The 23,842-nt window shown below is 32.9% G+C and overlaps 1 protein-coding gene across 5 annotated transcripts in view; it reads left to right on the forward strand.

The window, feature by feature from the left end:
• Positions 1 to 23,842, forward strand: part of ATL2 (atlastin GTPase 2) — a 55,040-nt gene that overhangs the window by 16,551 nt on the left and 14,647 nt on the right. For all 5 annotated transcript variants that reach the window (XM_079109892.1, XM_079109895.1, XM_079109891.1 and 2 more), the window contains exons 2-4: positions 9,024 to 9,268; positions 20,266 to 20,400; positions 20,654 to 20,758. In XM_079109892.1, coding sequence (XP_078966018.1) covers positions 9,024 to 9,268; positions 20,266 to 20,400; positions 20,654 to 20,758 — 485 coding nt within the window. The remainder of the gene's footprint in view (positions 1 to 9,023; positions 9,269 to 20,265; positions 20,401 to 20,653; positions 20,759 to 23,842) is intronic.

A 23,842-nucleotide genomic window follows, 5' to 3' on the forward strand; every position in this document is an offset into this window, starting at 1 on the left:
ATTAGTTTCTATAAATGCATTATTTCTCTTTGGAATCCTTTTAGGAAATTATTTTATTCTGTGTTGTACTTGATCTTGAAGATAAATGAAAAGAAAGTTGGAAAAATATTTTACAGACATATTAAGAACAAATATCAGATACTTAATATAAGGAAATCATTATTTAATAATGTAACTAATGTAGCTTTTAAAGGAATTTTTCTTTGTTAACTCTGTTGGCTAAATTGAGTGAAACGTTTTAGATCCTCTTCTAAGGCTCCTTTTATAGGGACAAATAAAACTCAACGTTTCTTTCCCTGGTAGATTTTGCTTTAGCAATCATTGGAGGACTATATTATTCCAAAGATTTTATGATTATTTCCAAAAATGTTATCATGTGGGTATTATTTTTCTTGTTGGTGCTCTATAACTTTGAATAGTAAATACTAGAAGAAAAGCATTTTTCTTTAATCATTTCTTTCTTTTCCACTTCTGAAGTGCTTCGTTGATGAGATCCTTTGAGTGAGATTTTAACAATACATCTAAGTTTGTTTTGAAACCTGCATTACTCTTTCTTGGTACTGTAGCTTGTAGCATTTTTCTGAAAGCATATTTCAAAAAATTCCTTTTTTATTGGTGGTGATCTCAAATCATAGTATCTTCTTAACTTCTAGGTAACATTACAGCAAAATTCCTCTGTACGTCTGTGATGACACTTCCCTCAGAATTTCATTGTCCATCTGTTCTCTTCCTAAACCTCTCATACCATTGTTTGTACTAAAAACTTATTTCTTTGATAGTTTGCTATCCAATTTGAAGCATTTTGATAGTGCATCTAAGAAAATTGTTGCTTTGGGTCAGAGTTTTATGGATTTTTTTTTGCTTTTACTGATATGTTTAGTCTATGAAGTTTTCCTGCATTGTTAATCAACCTGTCACATTTAACAAAAATTATTGGTAATTGCATGGTCGTAGACATCTGTGCTTCCTTCGGTTATGTTTCCTTGTCCTTCACAATTGTGCTTTGTTGAACATAATTAAACTAGGATGATAATTCTTACTCTTCTCTTTTTTTTTAGATTTAAAATGCTGTGTTCTAGGATGACAATTAAAAATTTTTTTCTTGAGCAATTTGACTTTTGGCAATTTATTTTTTCCCCAAGATCACAGCTAAGGCAAGAAGTTTCAAAATTTGAAGAACATTTACAAAAAACAGAGAATGGAGTACATACTGGTACTAATAAGCACAGCTCTAGAATTTTAAGCTGGACTGTCAGCCTCAGCAAATTGCACAGTGATCCTCAGTTTATAGTAGCTAGTGGTATTTAGATTATAAACACGTGAATCTTGAGTTATTAAAATTGTAAATTTTTAATTTTGAGTTTTGTTTGTGGGCATCTTAATTATGGCAAAGGTCATGAAATCAGGATAGGGCTTATTGACAGCAGAGCCATATTAGTTCGAGGCTTGGCTTGTTTTAAATAGAGGCCGTGATGGGGCCTTATGGATCTTGCTGTCTAGTCTGTGTTTATAGCTAGTTCCAGCTTTTTACCCCTGTTATTCAGGTGAGAACCACATTTTCCCATGAGAAAAACAGTTTGTACTACAATGTTAAGTTGAAAGTTGCATTTCTGACCCAGGGTTCTGTAGAAGTTAAGTCATAGATTATAGAAGCCAATGAATAGCAACCATAAACCTTTTAAATTAGTTTTCAGCATTAAATTATGTGTGTGTACAAAGTACCTCAGTAAACTTTTAAATATTCATGCAACACATAAATTCTTTTGAATTTATAAAACTATCTATAAAATGCTGTTAAAGCATTTGTTACTGTAGAATTTAAGGGACTTCTGGATAAACTGCTTTGCTTTCTTAAAGCTATCTAGATTATGAATAGATAATTCATATAGGAGACAAATGTGTATAGAGAAATGATCAATTTTAATCAGAGCAATGCATATTAAAGCAATATGGATAGTGTGAAGAAAAGAATTTGATTTTAGTTAATTTCCATTTAAAAAGTTTTGTTAACATGGATGCAAGTATGAGTAGAATTTTTTTTTTTTTTGGTATTCAATTCAGTTATTGAATAGAGAACTATGGAGCAACTTGTATATGTGAATGTACTCTCATTTGTAAATGCTATAAAATATAAGGGATTTCTAATAAACATTTAGTGTCTAAGTTGAGAGATATTGTACATGTAAAATTCACAGATTTTGAAGACAGTGTGAAGGAAAGTATCAGTTTTAAAATAACTGTTGAAATGATAATATTTGGAGTATGTTGAGTTAATAAGTATAAAGTATTATTTATTTTTCATTTTTACTCTATAATGTGATTACCAGAAAACTGAAAATTTATGTAGCTAATATTTCATATGCATTGGGCTTTCTATTCTGTATTCTCATTAGTAATTTTCTCCACATCCTAGAGTTGGAGAATTCAACATTTATGTTATTATGGATTTAGTTGAGTTTAAGTTTGCTATCTTACTAATTTTACCCCCTACCCTGTCTGTTTTGTTTTTGTTCTTTTGTTTCCTTTCAGGCAAATTGAGTATATTTTAGTATTCCATTTTGATTCCTTACTGACTTTTTTAGCTATACCATTTTTATTTTTTATTTATGTTTTATTTTATTTTATTTTTGCAGTGCTGGGGATCGAACCTAGAGCCTGTGCCCGAGAGGCAAGCGCTGTACCAACTAAGCTATATCCCCAGCCCCCACTATTTTTATTTTTTAAAGTCGTTGTTCTAGGGTACCTCTCAAGTGTAATTTCATTTACTTTTCTTTATAGCATTTGTCTTATTTTTAATTTTTTAACTTCTACATATATCATAAACCCCACATAATTTATTTTTTGCTCTAAATGACCAGTTATTTTTTAAGGAAATTATTGTGAGGAAACAGTTTTTTATATTTGTATCTATTGACTACTTCTGATTCAGATCTATATGAAGTAATAGAGACTTTCCAATAAGTAATATTATGTTTCAGCCTGAATTAACACCATTTTGCCTGTCATGTAGTATACATCTGCTGGTGACAGATATTAGCTTTTACTTATTGTCTTTATTTTGCTGCCCAACTCCCCGTGGTGGAGTTCAAATCTAGGACTTCTTCTTCATCCACCTACACCCTCAACCCCTTGCTTTCATTTTTTGAATGTTAGTTTCTGGGTTTGATGCTTTTTTTCTTTAAGCACTCTGAGGATAGCATTACATTGTCTTCTGCTCCCTATTTCTTTTCATAAGAGGCAGTTGTTTGAATTATTTCCTCTGTGTAATATGTATCACTCTTTCACCTCATCCTCTAGCTTCTTTAAAGATTTTCCCTTTGTGGTTTGTTTTTAGCAGTCTGACTTACACGGTCTTCTCTTATTTACCTTACTTGAAATTTGCTGAGCTTTTTGGGTCTCTAAGTCTGTCATCAAATTTGGTAACATTTTAACTATTACTTCAAATATTTTTTCAGCTCTGTTTGTTCTCCTTCTGGTACTCTAGTAAATGTTGCCACATAGTTCTTTTGAGTTTTTTTCTTCATTCTTGTTTCCCTTTGTTCTTCAGATTAGAGAATTTCTTTTTCTGTTTTCAAGTTTACTGACCCTCCCCTTTTTCTTCCTACAGTCTACTTAAAGTCTATCCAGTGACTATTTCATTTAAATAATTGCAATTTTCAGTTCTAGAATTTTCTTCTCTTCTCTTCTCTTCTCTTCTCTTCTCTTCTCTTCTCTTCTCTTCTCTTCTCTTCTCTTCTCTTCTCTTTTCTTTTCTTTTCTTTCAGTACTGGGGATTGAACCCAGGGGTACTTAACCACTGAGCTACATCCTCAGCCCTTTTACTTTTTAATTTTGAGACAGTGTTTCACTAAGTTGCTGAGACTGGCTTTGAATTTGGGCTCCTCCTGCCTCAGCCTCTCAATCCACTGGGATTAGAGGCATACACAATTGTGCCTGGTTTCATTTATCTTTTAATAGTCTGTTTCTTAGATGAGATGCTTTGTTTATTCATTTATTATTAAGACCTTATTTTTGTTTTTGTTAAGCCCTTGAATATATTTACAGTATCTACTTAAAAGCTTTTCTCTGCTAAATTTCCCATCTAAGTCATTTCAGGATTAGTTTTTATTTACTGTTTTTCCTTCTTGACTATTGGCTACATTGTCTTTCTTTGTATGTCTAGTAATTTCTGATCATATATTATATATTACATGTTATGCATTGTGAGATTCTGTTATCTAGATTTTGTTGTGGCACGCAGTTCGGTTACTGGTAAATCTTGACCTTGTGTAGTTGTGACTCAGTATTTCATTCTTGAGGATCTGTGGAAAGTTTAGAAGACCCCTCCCCACCCCCAAAGTTGTCTGTACTAAATCTTTGAACTGTGTACCATGCAAATCTTTTCAAGCCTTGAGTTTAGACTTTGCTTTGGGTGGATCTTTCAAAAAGCTTTATTCTAGGACATGATCCCTAATTCTAAGCCTTTATAGTGTCTCAGCTGATGCCTGCCATGTAAGATAACTCCACTCTGGCTGGAATTGTTTGACTTTCTATGGCTATTTCTCTCCCAACCCTGTAGTAGCTGTCCCCTGGTGAGCCTTGCTTGGTGTTATTTCCCTTGCTCAAGACTCTGGGACACCTCTGCACAGCTCCTTTCCTCATGCACCTTGCCCTACAGATTCCTACTGTGTTAGTAATCCTGAACTCAGATCTTTATTTGCTTGTGTTCTAGATCACTGATGCTCTGGGGGGAATTGTTCCCATTCAGAGAACCGGGGGTGATCTTGGGGCTCACCTTGGGTTGACTTCTTAGGGATTACTGTCTTATACTGTGTGTTGTAAGGGTTTGAAAATAATGCCTTAAGTTGTTTTGTCTAATTTTATTGCTGCTTCTGGTAGAGAGCCATATTCTGGTACCAGTTGCTATAATGACTGGAAGCCTCCAATCTCCTCTTGCCCCATTTACCTATATTTTTATAGGTACAAAGCAAAGCAAAATTGGGGGATGATCTATATTTGTAAGTCTGCCTTTTTCCTACTTAATTTTATGCTGAAAAAATAAATGCTGTCCATTTCATAAGAGTGTTTCTTAAGCTGCATAATATGTCATAATATGACTAAAACTTGGGACACTTTCCATGTCTGAGAAACACAGCATTAATCTTCACTACCAGAAATAACACTGGTAAACTTGTACATATTTGTTTGCTTTTTTGCTTATTCCTTTAAATAAATTCTTAAAAATAGGTATACCAAGACTTTTAACAATATGTGCTAGAATGAACTTTTGAATGCTTAGCTACTATTTTCATTTGAATATAGATTATAAAAGTCAAGGTCCTAGTAATGGGTTCTAAAACATTACTTTGCTTTTTTTCAGATGTCTGGTTTTTATAAATGAACCAAGTAGTTGAAATTAAGATTACTTTCCATAAAAATTTGAGATTTCTGTTTGAAATATGAATAATAATCTAAAATATACTTTAATTGCTTCTGAAAAGTAATCTTTACTTTGTTCTCTTTTGTAAGTTTAGTTTTGAGTTGATGTAACCTAATATTAGTAACAGTTTATTGTAATGCAGATTTGTAGCACCATTTTATTGTCTTATCTAATAATTAAGCTTGAAGTTTGCTGACAGATCTAGGTCAGCTCTGAAGTGTAAATTTTGCTGTTGGAATCCATGTTGAATGTATGAATTTGACAGATTTAAGATGAAGTATGATTAAACACTAAAAAGACAGGTGTCTTTTTAAGTAGATTTTATTATTTTAGAGCAATTTTAGATTCATAGCAAAATTGAGCAGAAAGTACAGTTCCCACATTCCTCCTCCTCCTTCTACTACCAGCATCCTGCATCAGAGTAGTTCATTTGTTAAATTTAATTAATTTTCCCTGACACATTATTATTATCCAAAGTCCATAGTTCACGTTAGAGTTCACTCTCGAGGTTACATATTCAGTGGGTTTTTGGAAAATGTATAACATCAGGTATCCACCATAATAGTATCATAGAGAATTCATTTCTGTGCCCTAAAAAAATTGTTATTCATCCTTCCCTGCCCCTTAATCCTGGCAACCATGGGTCTTTTTTTTTGACAGGTGCCTTTTTATAGGACTTGTAACAAATAGATTATTAGGTATACTTAGGGCTAAGGTATAGAGAGAAAATTGAGAAATAGGTGATCATCTGTAGTTGTTTTTTAGCTTTGACCTTGAAAGACCCACTTGGGCTGGAGTAGGGAGAACTGACTTGGAACTGAATTAGGAAAAATGTAGGACTGAAATCTACCTGTTCCAGTATTCTGGCATATGAGAATGGAAACATAATAAGTATTCTGTACCCAGGATTTTAGTGCCATTTAAAATCTTGGGTTATTGCTAAATTGAAAGAGACTTGAAATTGTAGGTAATCACCAGATGCTGATATTTACAGGCATTCTAATGAAATTAACATACAGTTGTCTTTTATTCAGTTGATCAATGTGTGATGAAATATTTTATCTTTATGCCAGATTTGGTAGAGGTATCATCATGGGGAGTTAAGGCTGGTGAATCACATCATTTTGTGCTCCATTATACCTTTGAAATGTTTTTGCCACACTTACCTTTAAAAAGTCTTTAGTCTATGTATGTGTTTGTCTGAGGTGCCTGTCTTTATCTATGCCTATAAAAGAAACCTAGCCACATGGTAACTGTAGCTAACTAATCCAGGTGAAATTTTATGTTAATAAAGACTTTCTTCCTGGGATCCCTCCTCCTTTTCTTTTTTTCAAATAAGGAAAAAAGAAAACTAATGTTTTCTTTACAACAAGAAATTTTTTTTTTTTTTTCTTTTTATAAAATCATTAGTCTCCACTTTTGGGCGTTGTGATATTTTAGTACTTACTAATTTTGAGTTCCTTTTAAATTAAAGTGTTTTACTTTGTGGAACTCGATGGTTTTCATTGTAATTTTGTGGTTGATATACTTAACTACCCTTGATTTGGCTTTGCTTTCCCCAAACCTAATGGATTGTTACATTTGTTTCTAAAATAGATAAGGGTGGGTGTAAGATTCCTGAAATGCTTCAATGTATTCTTTCAAAAAGTATTAAGCATCTTCTGGGCTAAGTGTTAAGCATTGTTTTTGTTTCTGGAAGATAGAATGATCAATAGGATAATTAGTGATGCACACATAAGTGATGCACACACTGTATGGAGGGGGAACTAGGAGATATACGTGTAAATAAATAAAAAAGGGTTATTTTAGATATCAAAAAGGACTATGAAAAATCCCCTTTTAAAGTGTTAGGGGTGGGGCCTGTGGTTTGGATTGCGTGGTCCGGGAAGACCACACTGAGGGGAACTGAGGCCTAGGTGAGGGAGGTGAGATACCATGTGAATTTCTATGGACAGAGCATTCCATACAGAGATAAAAACACAGAGCAAGTATTCTAAGGTGGGAAATGGGTTTATCCTGTTAAAGGAACAAGAAGGCCAGATGGCCCAGGGCTTTGAGGAAATGAACAGGGTATGTAATAAGATGACATAAGAGGGGAGGCAGGGGTCCTGGCACAGTACTGTGGAGGTTGGGGTAAGGAACTTAGAGGGTGTGGGTGTTTTTTTGTTGTTTTTGCTTGTTTTTCTTAATACAGTGGTTATAGTGGGACAATAATTGAGAGTTTCAAGGAGTGGTTTGGCACTATAAGAGGAGAGACAATACAATACACAGAAATTGTGACATGAAGGTGAAGTTAAGAATGTGGCTGTTGATTAAATTTAGGGGTAATGCAAAGGAAAGATGTTTCAAGGACAGCTTCCAAATTCGTGAAATGGGTGATGTTAGTACCTAACTACTGGGCAGTTGAAAATCACTGTAGTGTTTTGGCATTTCAAGGTGTTAATAAAAGCCTCTCCTGTTGGATTGGTTATTTTAAAACTATTATTATATAAATAACAAACATCTATCGTGCTTACTATGTGCCATATATGTTTCAACTCATCTCATTTGATGACAACTTTATGAGGGAGGTACTGTTATCTCCATTTTACAGATGAGAAAACAAAGAAGTTGTGACATCCTCTGGGCAGTTTTGCCTTCTAGCTTGGTGGTCTTAACCACTGACTAAGCTTGGAAGCTTTTAATCACAGTTTGCATACTGTTTTATTGTTTATCTGGACTTTCCTAATAATATATTAATTTGGAATTTAACTGTGTTGTATTTTTCCTGGAAAGTTAACTTTTTTGTGTGTTTAAATAACATATCTGGCTACAGTGGTATGGCATTGAAACAGTGTTAATATCTTTAATTAAATATTGATTGCTTTTACTTCCAAAAATTCTCCTCCTTAGTTTCTTTCTCTTCATAATGCATTGTCACTGTTTGTGGCACATTTTGAAATAGTGTTGTTGACTTCCTTTGCAAAGAACAAGGTTCTTTGCTTTGATAAAAAAGACTATACTACTAGGTTATTTTTTTTTTTTTTTTTTTTTTTTTTTTTTTGGTATTGGGGATTGAGCCCAGGGCCTTGTGAATGCTAGGCAAGTGCTTTACCACTGAACTACAGCCTTAGCCATATTAGGTTACTCCTACAAAATTAGGAACTTGGCTTTATCATGTCATTTTTGGAAGCTTCTTAGGACCCTAACTTTGCCCTTTAAATTCCAGAATGAAAGACAACATTCAAAATTCATATATATGTTTCAGTCTTTGTAATATGGAATAATTTCCCAGGTGATGCCTACAGGGAAAACTGGAATCTGAAGTATCAGGCGAAATTGATTTTATCCCCTGTCAGTTTGTATTTTCTTGGTGCATACAGTAGCAAAAAGCATTTACAGAATGATGCATTGCTCAAGTGGTAGATCTGACTGACATTCTTTGTCCTGTTACAGAGGGAGTGGGAAATCCAAAACTACTTGACAGTCTATTACTTTATTAAATTTTTCTCAAATGAGAATGAGGGGGTGGTACATTTGAATTTTTGCTTTAGATGTTGTCCTTAAGGAAAAATTTGTAATGCAGGGATTAAAGTAATTTGTTTCTTTCTTTTTAAAATTCTAGGGGAGGATTATGAAGATGATGACCTAGTAAATTCTGATGAGGTTATGAAGAAACCTTGTCCAGTACAGATTGTCCTTGCTCATGAAGATGACCATAACTTTGAGCTTGATGAAGAAGCTTTGGAGCAGATACTGCTACAGGAGCACATACGAGATCTTAACATAGTTGTGGTGTCTGTGGCAGGAGCTTTTCGTAAAGGGAAATCATTTCTCCTGGACTTCATGCTTAGATATATGTATAACAAGGTGAATAGTGTCTTTTAAGTAGAACCTAATTAAAACAAATAACTGCCAACCAGTTATTTCAAAAAAATAGATAAAAACCAAGAATTGTTTCTTTAATTTTACAGAAATATTGTTCTTTAATAAGACTTCTCTGTTAAGACAGTAATGTAAGTTTGAGTTCTTGATTCTTCTTTATCTCTGTAATTCCTTTTGGAATATAATACATATTGATGCATATGATTGAACCTTTATATTCTAGGCAATGTAGTTCTAACCCAACATGTTTGAATGTACCCTGAAAATATCAGAAGTACTATTTATCTTCTCTCTCCCTTTTTATTATTTCTTCACTTTCTTTTTCTTAGACACCTTTACAGTTAGTGACGTTTTCTGATAGAGATCTTCGTAAAAGTATAACTGTGTTCCTCAAATAAGTCACTTTTAGTGAATACGGTCTTAATTCCTTAGAGTGGCTTCCATGGCCTTCCTTGATATCTGAGCCTCACCGATTGCATCCTTATATCAAGTATGCAATAGTGTTTGCTGTTCTTCTAATATGTCATATTATTTCTGAAATCTTGTTGTATTCTTTGCTAACTTTTCATAGTAGGCCTTTCTTGACTTCTGAGTTTGTTAATTTTCTTCCCAGCTCTTATGGCACATGTTTTATTGATATTACTTTAGTTTTATGGTTGGTTTACCCTTTTGTTAGTAGTGGGACTTTCCTTGATTATTCTATCTTTAGTACATAGCGCAACTGTGTGTTTTGTAGACACTTATTGTCTGTTTAATGAATCTCCCTCCCTTTACACACTTTTACTTTTAGTTATTTATCCCTTTCTCCTTAACTTTGCCTTTCTTCCTTAAATAAAACAGTACAAAACAAACAAAAAACCCAAAACCACTTGACTCATTGTTTTTCTAAAAGCTGGAGTCAAGTCTGAGGAATTTAAAATTTCATAGAGACCAAGAAGAAGGATTTGAAAATTTTGGAGTGAATCACTTAGGGCGGATGGCTATTTATAGGGATTTTTGACATTCAGAAGCCACTAGAAGTAAGACTTAACAGAATTGTGTAATTATCTGAGTGTTCACCTTTTAAAGTTCTGTGTAAATCTGAGTATGCCTTGAAATAAGGTAAACATTCCCTGTTGGTTTTCCAGGGAGCTTTTTACTAAATTCTTTTCATAGGTATCTCTTCAGACATTTTCAGGTATGCCTGAGTATTACAAATGTAGTTCATACTAAGGAGTGACATTTTGTGTGTTCAGGAAATTAAGAAAAGGAATGTTAAAAAGATTTTCATTTAGACTTGATTATTTTCCAGAGCTTAATATCTGAAATAGAAAAATGTATAATTAGAGGCATTTAAAAAAAAAATCTGTAAATTGGAAGCTGCTACAAAGTTTCTATATTTTGAGGTTTATTAACTCCTTAACTTGTGTATGTCATATCTGTTTCTGAGCTGTAAATGCATTTGATTCCAGGTAGGTCCCAGATAGTAAGTAGAACGTTAGAAGGGGAAAGAAGCTTAGATTGCTTGTCTAGGAATGACAGGTAAGTTTCACCTCAGGTGGCATTTCTGATTCCATCTCTGGTCAAATTAGTGACTGTTCAGAGGAGGAGCAGCAGCCCACATTTGTCATATATTCACAATTGTGGAACTAATAGAACTCCCCCTTTTCTGGAGGAGGTACTGAGGCCGTGCAAAGGTTCTGATGACCTCAGTAAGGTTACATACCTAGTTACTGGCTTTAAGTTGAATTATCTTTATGTACTTTAATTTATAGTGTTTCCATTTAGAATTCCTGATATGTTACCTTATTCTGTTAATCAGAAATTATATTACATAGTGTCTGATTTGGGAGATAATATACTGATTAGGTGGTTAATCATTCTTTTTCATTGCGATGTAAGTAAAGAAGGTAAATGGAATAATGATGGGATAGATTTGAATTCATTTCCTTAACCTATATGCCTGCAAAGGTGGTATGCTTCCTGAGAGAAGTAGAAGAGCAGCAGTTTATATCCTCTTTTAGTATCTTCTCTGCTGACCTGAATCATTTATGTAAGTGTGAGTTCACTAAAGGAGCTAAGTGCGTAAACATTTTACTTTATACTTTAGAAATAGATGAGTGTTTTTTTGAGTGATTAGTAGAGGAATAGTAATGTAAGGCTGAATGTGAGCTTTTTGTTAGATAAAAGCATACACTTGAGTAGAAGGGTTTTAAAATCTAAGAATATTTTGAGATTTATATCTTAAATCTCCAAATATAGGAGGAATTCTCATTTTTAGGTTTTATTTTCTTGTGAGCAGCTTCTTTTATAGTTTTTGAGCTACTACTCGGAAAAAAACAGGTTGCTTTTTACTTGAAATATGGGAAGGAAGAAATTTTTCTTTTGTAAGTTTTAAGAGGTGAACTAAAGGCTTTTCTAGACTAAATTCCCTCATTTCATGTCAGAATTAATTAATATTATGAACTGCAAGACATAAAGTATAACTAGAATTACTGACTTATTGAATTCATATCTCAGAAAGTGTTTTGAACTTATAAGGATATCTGGACATTCATCTTTTTAATTATTCTATTTAGTTATACATGACAGCAGAATGCATTTTGATTCATTGTACACAAAGGGAATACAACTTTTCATTTCTCTGATTGTACACAATGTAGATTCACACCATTTGTGTGATCACACATGTACATAGAGTAATGATGTTTGTCTCATTCCACCATCTTTTCTTCTCCCTGCCCCTCCCCTCATTTCTCTCTACACAATCCAAAGTTCCTCCATTCTTCCCTTCACCCTAACACCCCCCAATCTGCCCTGTTATATATCGTATCCACTTACCAGAGAAAATATTTGACCTTTGGTTTTGGGGAATTGGCTTATCTCACTTTGCATGATATTTTCCAACTCCATCCATTTACCTGCAAATGCCATAATTTTATTCTTTATGGCTGAGTAACATTCCATCCTGTATATATACCACTTTCTTTATCCACCATCTATTGAAGGGCATCTAAATTGGTTCCACAATCTATGCCATATATGAAGTATACTATAGAAATCTAGTTGTTGTTTTTGTACCTAATAATTTGGGAATAGAAATGTGTTACTTGTAAAATTCATTGTTAAATTTTAAATGAAATAATTTTGAAATGTAAAAATTTATGTGAAAACTATTAAGTCTATTATATCAATATTTAAAAATATCATTTCATGTGTAAAAGTGAGTCATACAAAAGATTAAAATCTGTAATCAGGTAAAATTGGTACTAGTGGTGGAAAGGAGGTTTTTTTTTTTTTTTTTTTTTTTTTTCCAATTTTCAAAATATTTGTGTATACCCTCAAGTTTGTCTTTCCCTTTCTAATTCTTCTTCAGTTGTTCAGGTGTATAGTTCAGGTAAATATATTTTTTCCTTTAAAAAAATTTAAGTGTAAAATCTACATACTGAAAGGTGCACAATCTTCATTATAGTGTGATGAAATTTTACATGTGTATATGCCTATATTCCCACCACCCAGATGAAGATATAGAACATCTCTTGTTTTCTCTCTCAGTTAATATTTATCTCCCCAAAGTAACTACTATTCTGGATCTCTCATCATAGGCTCATTTCCTCCATTTTTGAACTTCACATGAATGAAATCATACTGTAGATATTCTGTATTTGGCTTATTTTGTTAACATTTTAATGGTAAGATGTACACATCACAGTTCATTATTTTTGTTGCTTTAATATTCTGCTGTTTGATTATACGTGCTTTATTTAACCATTAATCTGTTGATGAATATTTGCTTTGATCTAATTATTTTTAGCTGATTTTTTGTGAATGACGTATTTTCAAAGTGAAATAGATTTCTCCAGTACCAATAGGAATTGTTAGAAAAATACTGATCAGCTTGTCACATATGGCTACAATAAAAGTACGTTCAATTCATGGAATCAGTTTACATAACTCAAAAATTAATGTAGTAGAATTAAATTATGTAATGTATGTAAAACTTAACACAATGCTTAATATATTGACACTAATAATAATATTAGCTGTTGTTGAACTCATCTAGATAGGGACCTTAATTCTATGCAGAGTTCTTTATACTTTATATCATTCCTTATTTTTTTAAAAACTATTATAAAGAATTTTAAGCATGTCAGATTAGACAATCATATAATGAATGCCTACATTCTTATTTTTAGATATCGTGAACTTTTACCAGTCTCATTTCATTCCACATTTTAATGTGTTGTTTTGAAGTAAATCCCAAGCATCATATAATTTCATTTGTAGATATTTCAGTGTCTCTTAAAGATAAGGAAATTACAATAGTGTCATCATACATAAAAGCAGTAATTTTAATATTGTGAAATGTTTTAAAACCTTTCATTTGCTTTGGTTACTTTATTTGCATTTTAACGGTTTGAGTCCAACCTGATGAGGTCTACATTATGACTAGCTGTTTTTAAATTGTTTTAAACCTGTTTCTTTTTTTCTTGGCAAGTTATTTGTTGAAGAGACCAGTTGTGTTATAGAGCTTCCCATTCTGAATTCAGTGATTTTATTCCATTGGTGGGGTTTATCTTGTTTTTGTCCTATGAATTTTCTATAAAAATTTTAGTTGAATCTATAGACTTGCTCAGAGTCAGGTTTTACTCATTTTCAACAAGAAGACTTCATAGATGAAGATATATTCTTCCATCACATAGTATCTTTTAATATAACAGTTGAGTATTCATTGAATTCTAGGTACTCTGATTATTAAGCACTTTCTAAGTATTTACATTACACTACTAGTAATATTAGTATTTCAACTTGCTTAGTTTAAGAAATGAGGTCCAAACTAAGTAGCATGGCCAATTTCATCATTTTCTCACATATTTATAATATGTAGAGTTCCCATATAGGATGTTCCTACACTGAATTGCTCTTTTATAGATGTTTGCTTTCACTGTTTACTTCAGAAGGTGAAACAGACTTGATAGAAGGACATGTGCTAGTGTAAATGTGGTAACTTTTCTTGCTTTCCACTGATTTCCAAGCAAAATGAATGAAGGGTTTTGCTTTGTTTAGTACATAAGAGTTTCGACTCATCCATGTCATATTTATAAAAGCCATTTTAAAGGAAACTATCCTATTATGTAGTTTTTATTCTTTACTATTTAAAGGGTTGCTTTTAGAATGCTGCCAGAGAGCAGGACCAAAAGCTATATTTAAGGATCGTATACAGTACGTTGTATAACTTAACCTGAAACTTATGAATCGACCCTATGGATGATGAATTTGATTTCACTTTGCACTCCAAGGCTAACAATGTCTGAGTTGTAAGACTCATGGGAAATATGTGAATACATGAAGGAAAACTTGTTTCATATGCATTTTTCAAGAAAGAAATGTACTTGGAGGAAGAACTATATCTTAAAATGCCTCTTCTTTGGTCATCTTATTTTTTTTATTGTGGTATAACTTAAATGCAATAAATGCATAAACCTTAGTATAGCCAGTGAATTTTTGAGTATATTTTGTAACCACTACCTCTCAGATGAAGACAGAACACTTTCTGCATTCTAAAAGACTCACTCATTTCCCGTCCTAGTTATTACTATCTCCAGCTCTCAAAGGCCACTATATTGACTTGTATCACCATAGATTAGCTTTGTCTATTTTGGAATTTGACATGAATTGTAAAAGTATGTATACTTTGTGTCTGATTTCTTTCAATTAACATTAAGTCTAAGAGATTAATCTGTGTTGTTAAATGCATCAAAAATAGCATTTTTTTGTTGCTGAGTGATATTTCATTGGTTGACTATATTACAATTTATCCCATTTTCTATGGATATACATTTGAGTTGTTTCTAGTTTTTGTTTCTTCTAAATAAAGTTGTGAATATTCTTGTACAAGCCTTGGTAATATACACAGTTCTGTTAGGTTTATAGCCAGTAGAAATCCTGGGTCATAGGATAAAATACCTTTTTATCTCTACTAGCAACTGCCAAATATTTTTCCAAAGTGGTTTCACCAATTGTACTAGGCAATGTAGGAGACTTAGAGTTGTTGTATATCTTGTAAATATTATTGTCAGTCTTGTTAATTGTAGCCACTCTGATAGTTGTGTATTTTATTTTAAAACATTATACTTATTACAGGTTCATTAGTTCATTGAACTATTTGTCAGATTTAATCTAGAGGTTTACCTTATTCATTTAACTGTTCCAATTGAATTTACTTTGGAATAAGTGAAACATTGTAATTTTTACATGACAATCTGAAATTTTGAATTTTGAAAAATTTTGAATTTTTTGAATTTTTATCAATGTGAGAAGCAAATAGAATTTGATCAGAATTTTAAGTCATTTAGGAAAATAAAAATTGTAGGCTTGTTAGAGGGTGTTGGAGTTGGCTAGTTACTTCTCCCCATGACCAGATAAATCTTGGGTGGGAAGATGGGTTGCCCAGGAGGGCATGCCGCTGTTATGGGGACTGCTCTAGGAGTATGTATGTCAAAGTTCTTACTTTCCCATGGGTGAGTTTAAAAATGATTACTTTTTTTCCTTCCTCCCTCTGCCAGTCATGAAGGAAGTTTTCTTCTGTCTATACTTGAGAATCTTCTGGTGTTCCTTGAGGCAAAACCTAGGAAAATGTGAGGTCTGCCAACACTGAGCCTCTAGTTCTTAATTCTTAAACTAGTCTGTCTTAGCCTCTAGCAGTTGGTCCAATTTGCCATATGTGTTACTATCAGTTACTTTAGCAACTACTATTCTGGTAAGTGGACCTCAGCTTGTGATTCTTTTTCTGTCTAGATTTTGGGTTGGTGATTTGCTCTGTGATATCAAGTTTTGTTTTTATTTAAGAAGTAATTGATTTTAATTTTAAAGCTTTTTTCCTAGTAAGGATGGATTTGATGACTTCTAATCTTTGTCATGTAAAAGCTGAAACCAAGTCCTGTGGAGGACTAAATTTCATGCCAGACATCAGTTTAATAACTGGTGGTGTCTCCCCTGTTTTGGTAGCCCTTAGGCCACCTTTTTATTTTGTCTTTAAGTTGTGGTAAGATAGGCAACACAAAAATTTCACCACATTAGTCATTTATAAGGGTACAGTTCAGTGACATTAAATTTATTTACATTTTGTACAGCTGTCACCAACCACTTTCATCTTCAGGGCTTTATTTTCACAAATTGAATATGTACTGTTTAAATACTAACTCCATTTTTCCTTCTTCTCAGCCCCTGGCAACCTCCCTTGTACTTTCTGTCTGCATGCCACTCATATGACTAAAATCAATACATTTCTCTTCTTGTGTCTGGTTTATTTCACTTAGCATAGTGTCTTCATGGTCAAAGATACATTTAAGCAGAACTTTAAAAAATTATTAAATACCTCCTTAACAAATACCTAAGTTGTAGAGTTGTTCTTTGCCTGAATTTGTGCCCTGGGTCAGTCATCATGCCAACTATTTGTTCAGCCCCAGAATAGAGGAGTTGGATAGGAGACAGGGATAGGGGATCAGTAAGATATTAGATAAATTTTACTTATTTCAGAATTAAATGTTTCATATTTTGTTCGAGGACTTGAGTTTTCTCACATATTCAACTGAAAATACTAAGCTAGAATTGATGGTTAGAATGTGTATACTAGTTCTACCAGTTGGGGTGTTGAGTATTAATAACCTGGCTCTTGAATAGGTACTTATTTTATATAGGTTAATGTTTTAATTTGTAGTTATTTTTTGTGGGGCTTTTTAACTAGGGAGGATCTCCTTTATTGTAATGCTACTTGGATCTTAGTTTTATACTTTTTTGTCTTTTACTTCTAGCCAGGATGAGTTGTTAAGGCTTCTGGATGGATCTTTAGTTTTCTAGCCTGGCTGTTGTGGAAGGAGTCAGCTTACCAGCAAACAGGAAGCTTGTGTGTTCTGATGCTCATAGGCCTGTCTGGACCACCAGACTCTGGGTCTAAAGCTTATGTAGCTGTTGTTTCATTTTGTTGCTAGAGACAGTTACTGTTTCTTTGGTAAAATACAATTTTTTTTTCTATTTTACTATTAGACTTTCTTTATTGCTTGTAATTGTATTACAAAGACAAGTCTTTTTGTCACATGCTGTGTTTATTCAGTATTTGCTACACTTAAAGTTCAGATGATTTCAGATTGCCGTTTACAATTAAGATTTATCCTTCCTACTATTTTAAAATTGGAAGAATAAGGTAACATGGAAATCTGCATTTTGAGGGTTTTTTTTTGTCTCTGTAGTGGTGAATGGCATCAGATTAGTGTTTTTTTGAATTCTAAGGTTTGCTTTTAATAGATTTTGACAGCATGTGGGGTCTGCAGTCATTGAGACATAATCATCAAGACTGTCTCTACAACCTATTGGAATGTTCTTGGCGAGGAGAAATTTTGTTCTTATTCACTGCTCTATCCCTAGAATCTAGAACAGTGACTGGCACTTTGGTGGAGGTTCTATAGATTTGTTGAATGAATGAATGAATGAATGAATGTATTTTATGAGAGCTTTGGTGTTCAGTATGTTAGAGAAATAACATTTCAAAATTTTGAAAATCTGATTAATTTGGTTTTCTGATTTACCTTTTCTTTCATCTTTTTATTAACTAATCCATATAATATTTTACAAAATTCCCATTTACTAAGAAGCAATGATACATAGATTTTCATGAGACACTAATTCTTTTTAAAAATTTTTTTCAAAGAGGGGTTAAATAAGCACATTAGCCTATGACGCTAGTCATCCATACTTGAAAAAAAACTATTTTTACGGCTTTGTCCATGTAATTATATTGTTTCTATAAATAATAAAGAAGCTCATATTTCTTTTATATCTATTACCCATGCTCAAAAGGGAGCACATTAAGGTTTATAAGTAAATTTTTTTATTCATTTAATGTTTTGAGTTCCTAATTGCAAACCAGGAACTATTTATGGAAATTCACGAGAATGAAACAAAACTACTTTCATGGAACTTATATTCTTATAGAGAAGATAAAAGCAAGATAAATAAAATATAGACTAAAAGCAGAATTCTCTAAGAGGATAGATTCTTTTAACTTATTTGTGTAGGTTGGACTTTTTAAAAATAGTTCATTCAACTCCAGATTTCTTTGCATTGTTTGGGATTGAATAGGTTCTCACATGTGGCATCTGATTCCCACACTATGTTAAAAAAATCTGAGTCTAGGCAAAGAAAGGTATGGCTGAGCTGAACAATGTTTGCATTTGGGGAGTGATGATTTTTCCTTTTTTGATGAAGGGATATGGTAGAAACTGGACGTGTAAGTGTTGATGTATGGAGAATATCAGAAACAGATAGGAAAAGTAAAGGAGCATTGTTGTGAAACACATCTCTGGGTGGTCTTATAGGTAATGGGGAAACCACAGATGGATTTTTAGGAGGACAGTGGCATGATTACATTTCTTGTGAAAATTAGCTGTAAGAAGAAAAGAATGGGTTGGAGTACAGAAAGGAGGTGCAAGAACAATTTGGAGCATCTAAAATAAAATGTAGACCAGGGGCAGGACCACCAGTTGTGGTTGTCTATCCTCAGGAAGGGTGCTTTATGAAGCACAGTTTCATTGTATGTACTGTGAATGAGTTGTGCCTTGTGGCAGCCTTGTAACCGGCAGAGATGAGGGCCTTTAGTTGAACTTATTGAAACCTAAAGAAAACATAGAGAATTTTATGATTTATAAGACTGGTAACCTACTAGAGATGGGAGTTTTGTGGAATGATTGTAGATTATTTAAAGTTTAAGGCTGTATCATATTACATTACGGTCTGGGGACCTTTTTTTGCTATTTTTTTCATAAATTGTTTCATTCCTCATTGATCCTGCTTTGAAACATTTTCTTTCCACCATTAATTTGGGCTTTATAATCTGTTTTGGACTAGATATTCAGGCTTATCAGAAGTATTTCTGAAATAGCTTTTTCCTTTGTGATACAAGACATCTTGACATCTATGGGAGGTATTCATTTATGTCCCAGATTTAATTTTCTAGATAAACTGCCTTATGGTATATTAACTGTTATATTATTTCTTATTTATTTGTGGTGCTGGGGATTGAATCCAAGACCTGTGCATATTAGGAGAACATTCTATCACTGAGCTGTACCTCTAGCCCCATATATTTAATTATAATAGTATGGCCCTGTAGTTTTAATTAAAACATTGTGTGTATATGGAAAATTTCAATCTACCCCAAAATAAAGAGAATAGCATTTTGAACGCCAGTGTACTTATCAACATTTTGCTGGTCTTCTTTCATCTGTTTTCTGTGTATGTTTGTGTGCCTTTTGAAATATTTTAAGGCAAATGCCAGTCATATCCTTTTACACAAATACTTGAGTAACTAACAGATAAGGATTCTTGCAACTGTTTCTTAACACAACCATGACATCATTTATATTAGACAATCATGTTTATCCCAATTGATAATGCAGTCTGGGTTCAGATTTCTGTTCATTTCAAATAAGGCTTTTTTTACAGTTGGGTTGTTTGAATCAGATTCCTAACAGACTTTGTTATTTTTAAAGTCTCATGTTTTACAGACAACAAGGCATTATGAAAGCATTTAGTATAAGCTCTACCAAGAGAGGAATACTCTTTTGACAGTCATTCTTTCTGGAACTTAATTTTACTTTTCTATGTAAGAAGATATTAAAATAGCTGTTATCTATTTTTTGTTTTACATTATAGGAAATCTTTCCCAAAGAGGGAAAAGTGGTTGTGACTCTACTTATCTAGAATCCTAGAGGGGAAATTTGAACTGACTTGAGAAACTTCAGGTTTGAGGAAACTGCATCACTATAGAAACCCACACAGGATTTAGGACCACTTTTTTTTAACTGCTTGGATGATGTTACATTGTGTATTTTATCTCTTTGGACTTACCTTCCTCATCTGTAAAATATGGAATGGGTAATTTTTAGTTTTTTTTTTTCCCCTTATTTTTGTGTGTTTTATTTTACATTTATCTTTGACTTTAACAGGATTCTCAAAGTTGGATTGGTGGAAACAATGAACCATTGACTGGCTTTACTTGGCGAGGTGGTTGTGAAAGAGAAACAACAGGCATACAAGTGTGGAATGAAGTATTTGTGATTGACAGACCTAATGGAACAAAAGTAAAATTTTACTTATACTTTTCTATTTTTATCTCCTATATATATTTTTTGAGCTATTTTCTGTTGCAAAAAATCAAAACTACATGGAATTTAATGTCTGGTAACTTTAATGTACAGATTTTTACATTAAAATATATAGAGTATGAGTATTCTTGATTTAGTTATTGCTTTTGAAATTTATCACTTAATGTATGATTTTTATATTCGTTTTTGGTGAGTGTTTACTAAGTATGCTAAACTTTTGAATTCCTAGGTGGCTGTGCTGCTAATGGATACCCAGGGTGCCTTTGATAGCCAGTCAACTATTAAAGACTGTGCAACCGTATTTGCTCTGAGCACTATGACCAGCTCTGTGCAGGTGAGACATGAGATTAAGTGATGTCATCAGTTCATATGATCCTAGTACCTTCAGCTGCTCCTCAAAATGTCTTTTGGTTGAAGAAAAATAATTTTTTATTTTTCCTAATTAGTTATATAGGACAGTAGAATGCATTTTGACACATTGTACACAAATGGAGCACAACTTCTCATTCTTCTGGCTGTACATAGTTCTGAGTTACACCAGTAGTGTAATCATACATGTATATAGGGTAATAATGTCTTATTCTATTGTCCTTCTCATCCCTACCGCCCCACCCCTCTACTCACTCCCCTCTGCACAATCCAAAGTTCCTTCATCTCCTGCACACCGCACTATGGTTCAGCATCTATTTATCAGAGAAACATTTGGCTTTGGTTTTTTGGAATTGGCTTATTTCACTTACCATGATATTCTCTAGTTCCATCCATTTACCTGCAAATATCATAATTTCATTCTTTAAGACTGAGTAGTACTCCATTGTGTATATGTCTACATTTTGAAGAAAAAATTTAATACAATTAAAATTAAAGAGCACTGTTTACATTTCTTACTGTCTATTTACATTTCCATGCTTGCTGTTCTGGCCCATAATGTGAACTTTTGTATTTTGGATAGTTAACAAAGGAAGCAATAGACCAGAAACCAGTTTCTTTGAATTTTTCATTGTAGAATCTATGCTTTCTTTCCTTTTTTAAAAGAGAAAGGTATTGCATGTTAACTATAGGAAATCAGTTATATGGTTGCCAGATACAGTAAGTATAGAGAATATGCTTGTATTTTTGCAAAACAAAGAACAAGTATTAAACTTACAAGTGTTTGTTGTATTTGATGTCAGTGACAACTAGTATTTGATTATTTGAATTAAAGTAGACAGAAGCATAAGTATTAATTCATATTTAATTTAAAAAACCTAAGTGATATTTTTATAAACTAGGAATGTATAGTATAGGACCAATTTTATTTAGAAAAGGGTAGTAGAATTCTTTCTATTTTTCACTTGTACTCTTTTAATTTGTTTAGTGTTCTATCAATTTCTAGTTTCTTCAAGTTAGGCCATTTCTGTATAATTTAGACAGTTTGGTCTGAATTAAACCAACACATTTCATTACTTTTTCATTGCTAAGATTATCTGTGCTTATATCTCTCATTGAAAAGTTTTTGAAGATGGTTTGTTAGGTCCAGTTGATGATAGTACATCAAAAAGTATGTTGTGAATATCCTCCCAAGATAAGAAATGTTCCTTATTGATAGTGGTTTATAAGTAATACTGTCACAGTATCTTGATACTTTTGTAATGCTTTCCAATAATATCTGGAACATACAACCAGTCTCTGTAAGCTCCCATTTCCCTTCTTTCTCAGTTTGAAGTACCTAGGTGTCAGAGTGGAAAGGATATTAAGATGAGCTAAAAGAGGACTACTTTTCAGCTTTATAGGGCTGGGGATAATGGCCATTACCCACTAAGTGATACTATCTCTTTTTTCTTTTTCTTTTACTTTTTTTCTCTGCTTTTGCAAAATGGCACAGTTGGAATAGCATAGAAGCCATGTCTTCATGCTTGTCTTATCATAGTGTAGTCCCTCAAGTTAGCTGGCAGTAGCCCCTACTTTAAATTATAATGAGTCTCTTAAAATATATCTCTGGGGTTCTCTTGTTTATTTATTCAACTTTTTGATGTTAGAAATCTGGTTTTGTAACTTAAAAACTACTTAGCCACTTTCTTATCTGTAAAATGGAAGTTTTACCCATTTTGCCTATGTCATGGGTGGCTGTTGTTAAGAGATTTAAATAAGATAATGCATAAAGTGCTTTGTAGATTCTAAAAAAAACAAGAAGATTAAAATATCTGTTAATGCTTTCTTCTTGACCTTTGGGTTTAGTTTTCTTTCCTTAAATTCTGACTGATATATCAGTAACAAATTGATCTTGTCATTTATTCTTTCAACAAATTATTAGCACCTGTTAAATGCAGGGTAGTATTCTAAGTACTAATGATCTAAGATAAACAAGTTTCCATCTCTCTTTGTGACCTGGTCCTGACAATGAAAGGATCTGGACCTGTTTTCTAAAAGCTAAGGCCTACTGGATGGATATAGTCATACTGTCAGGTTTACTTTAAAGTTTAATTACCTCAGGCATTTATTACTTTTTAAAAATACTCTGTAGAATTAGTGACTTGAATATCATTTTAGGTTTGCTGACTTACATCAAGAGTATGTATTCTCAATCTCCAAGTTCATCTAGCTTATCATTTATTTGCTATTAGAACAAATTGTTTTCTGAGTACCCTTATTTACTTAGATATAAATTATTAGCAGTATGCCCACTCTTCTCCTATAATAGCCTGAGTTCTCTTCTGAAGATCTTTCTTGGAAGGACTGGACCTAACTAATCTTTTCTCCAATTTCTCTTCCCTGAGTATACTTTAAAACCTCTATTATGGTTCTGGTCTATGTGCCTTGGAAAGCCTCCAGAAAATTCTGGACAGGGCAAGAGTGCCACCTACTGTTACTTTTATTAGTTTCCAGAGGCTGCTAAAATTTTTCTGTTAAAATTGTTTAGACTGATGAGTTTTAAGTAAAAAGAATTGCAGTAGAGTCAAAGTTAGATGAGATTCCCACTGATCAGTTATATACTCTACCAGGGAGGAATTTATTTTTGTAGAAATTTTGCCCCTCACATTCTCCAGCTTGGAAAAATGGTGTATAAATAACCTTTACTCTTTTTTTTTCCTTAAATTATCATGACATTAAATTTTGAGGAGAAAAAGAAACTTACATAATACATTTAAAAAAATTTTTTTTACTTTTTAAAACATTTGTTCTAATTGGTCATACATGACAGTGGGATGCATTTTGACACATCATACATAAATGGAGTATAACTTCTCATTCTTGTGGTTATACATAATGTAGAATCACACTGGTTGTGTAATCATATATGTACATAGGGCATGTCCCATTGATTCTACTATTCTTCCTACCCCCATAACCCCTCCCCTCCCTTCACTCCCTTCTGCCTAATGCATAGTATTTTTATTTTCCCCTAGAGGGCCTTCCCATTGTGAAAACATTTGGTCTT

Source organism: Sciurus vulgaris, assembly GCF_902686455.1.
Source record: "Sciurus vulgaris genome assembly, chromosome: 14".
Taxonomy (NCBI): Eukaryota; Metazoa; Chordata; class Mammalia; order Rodentia; family Sciuridae; genus Sciurus; species Sciurus vulgaris.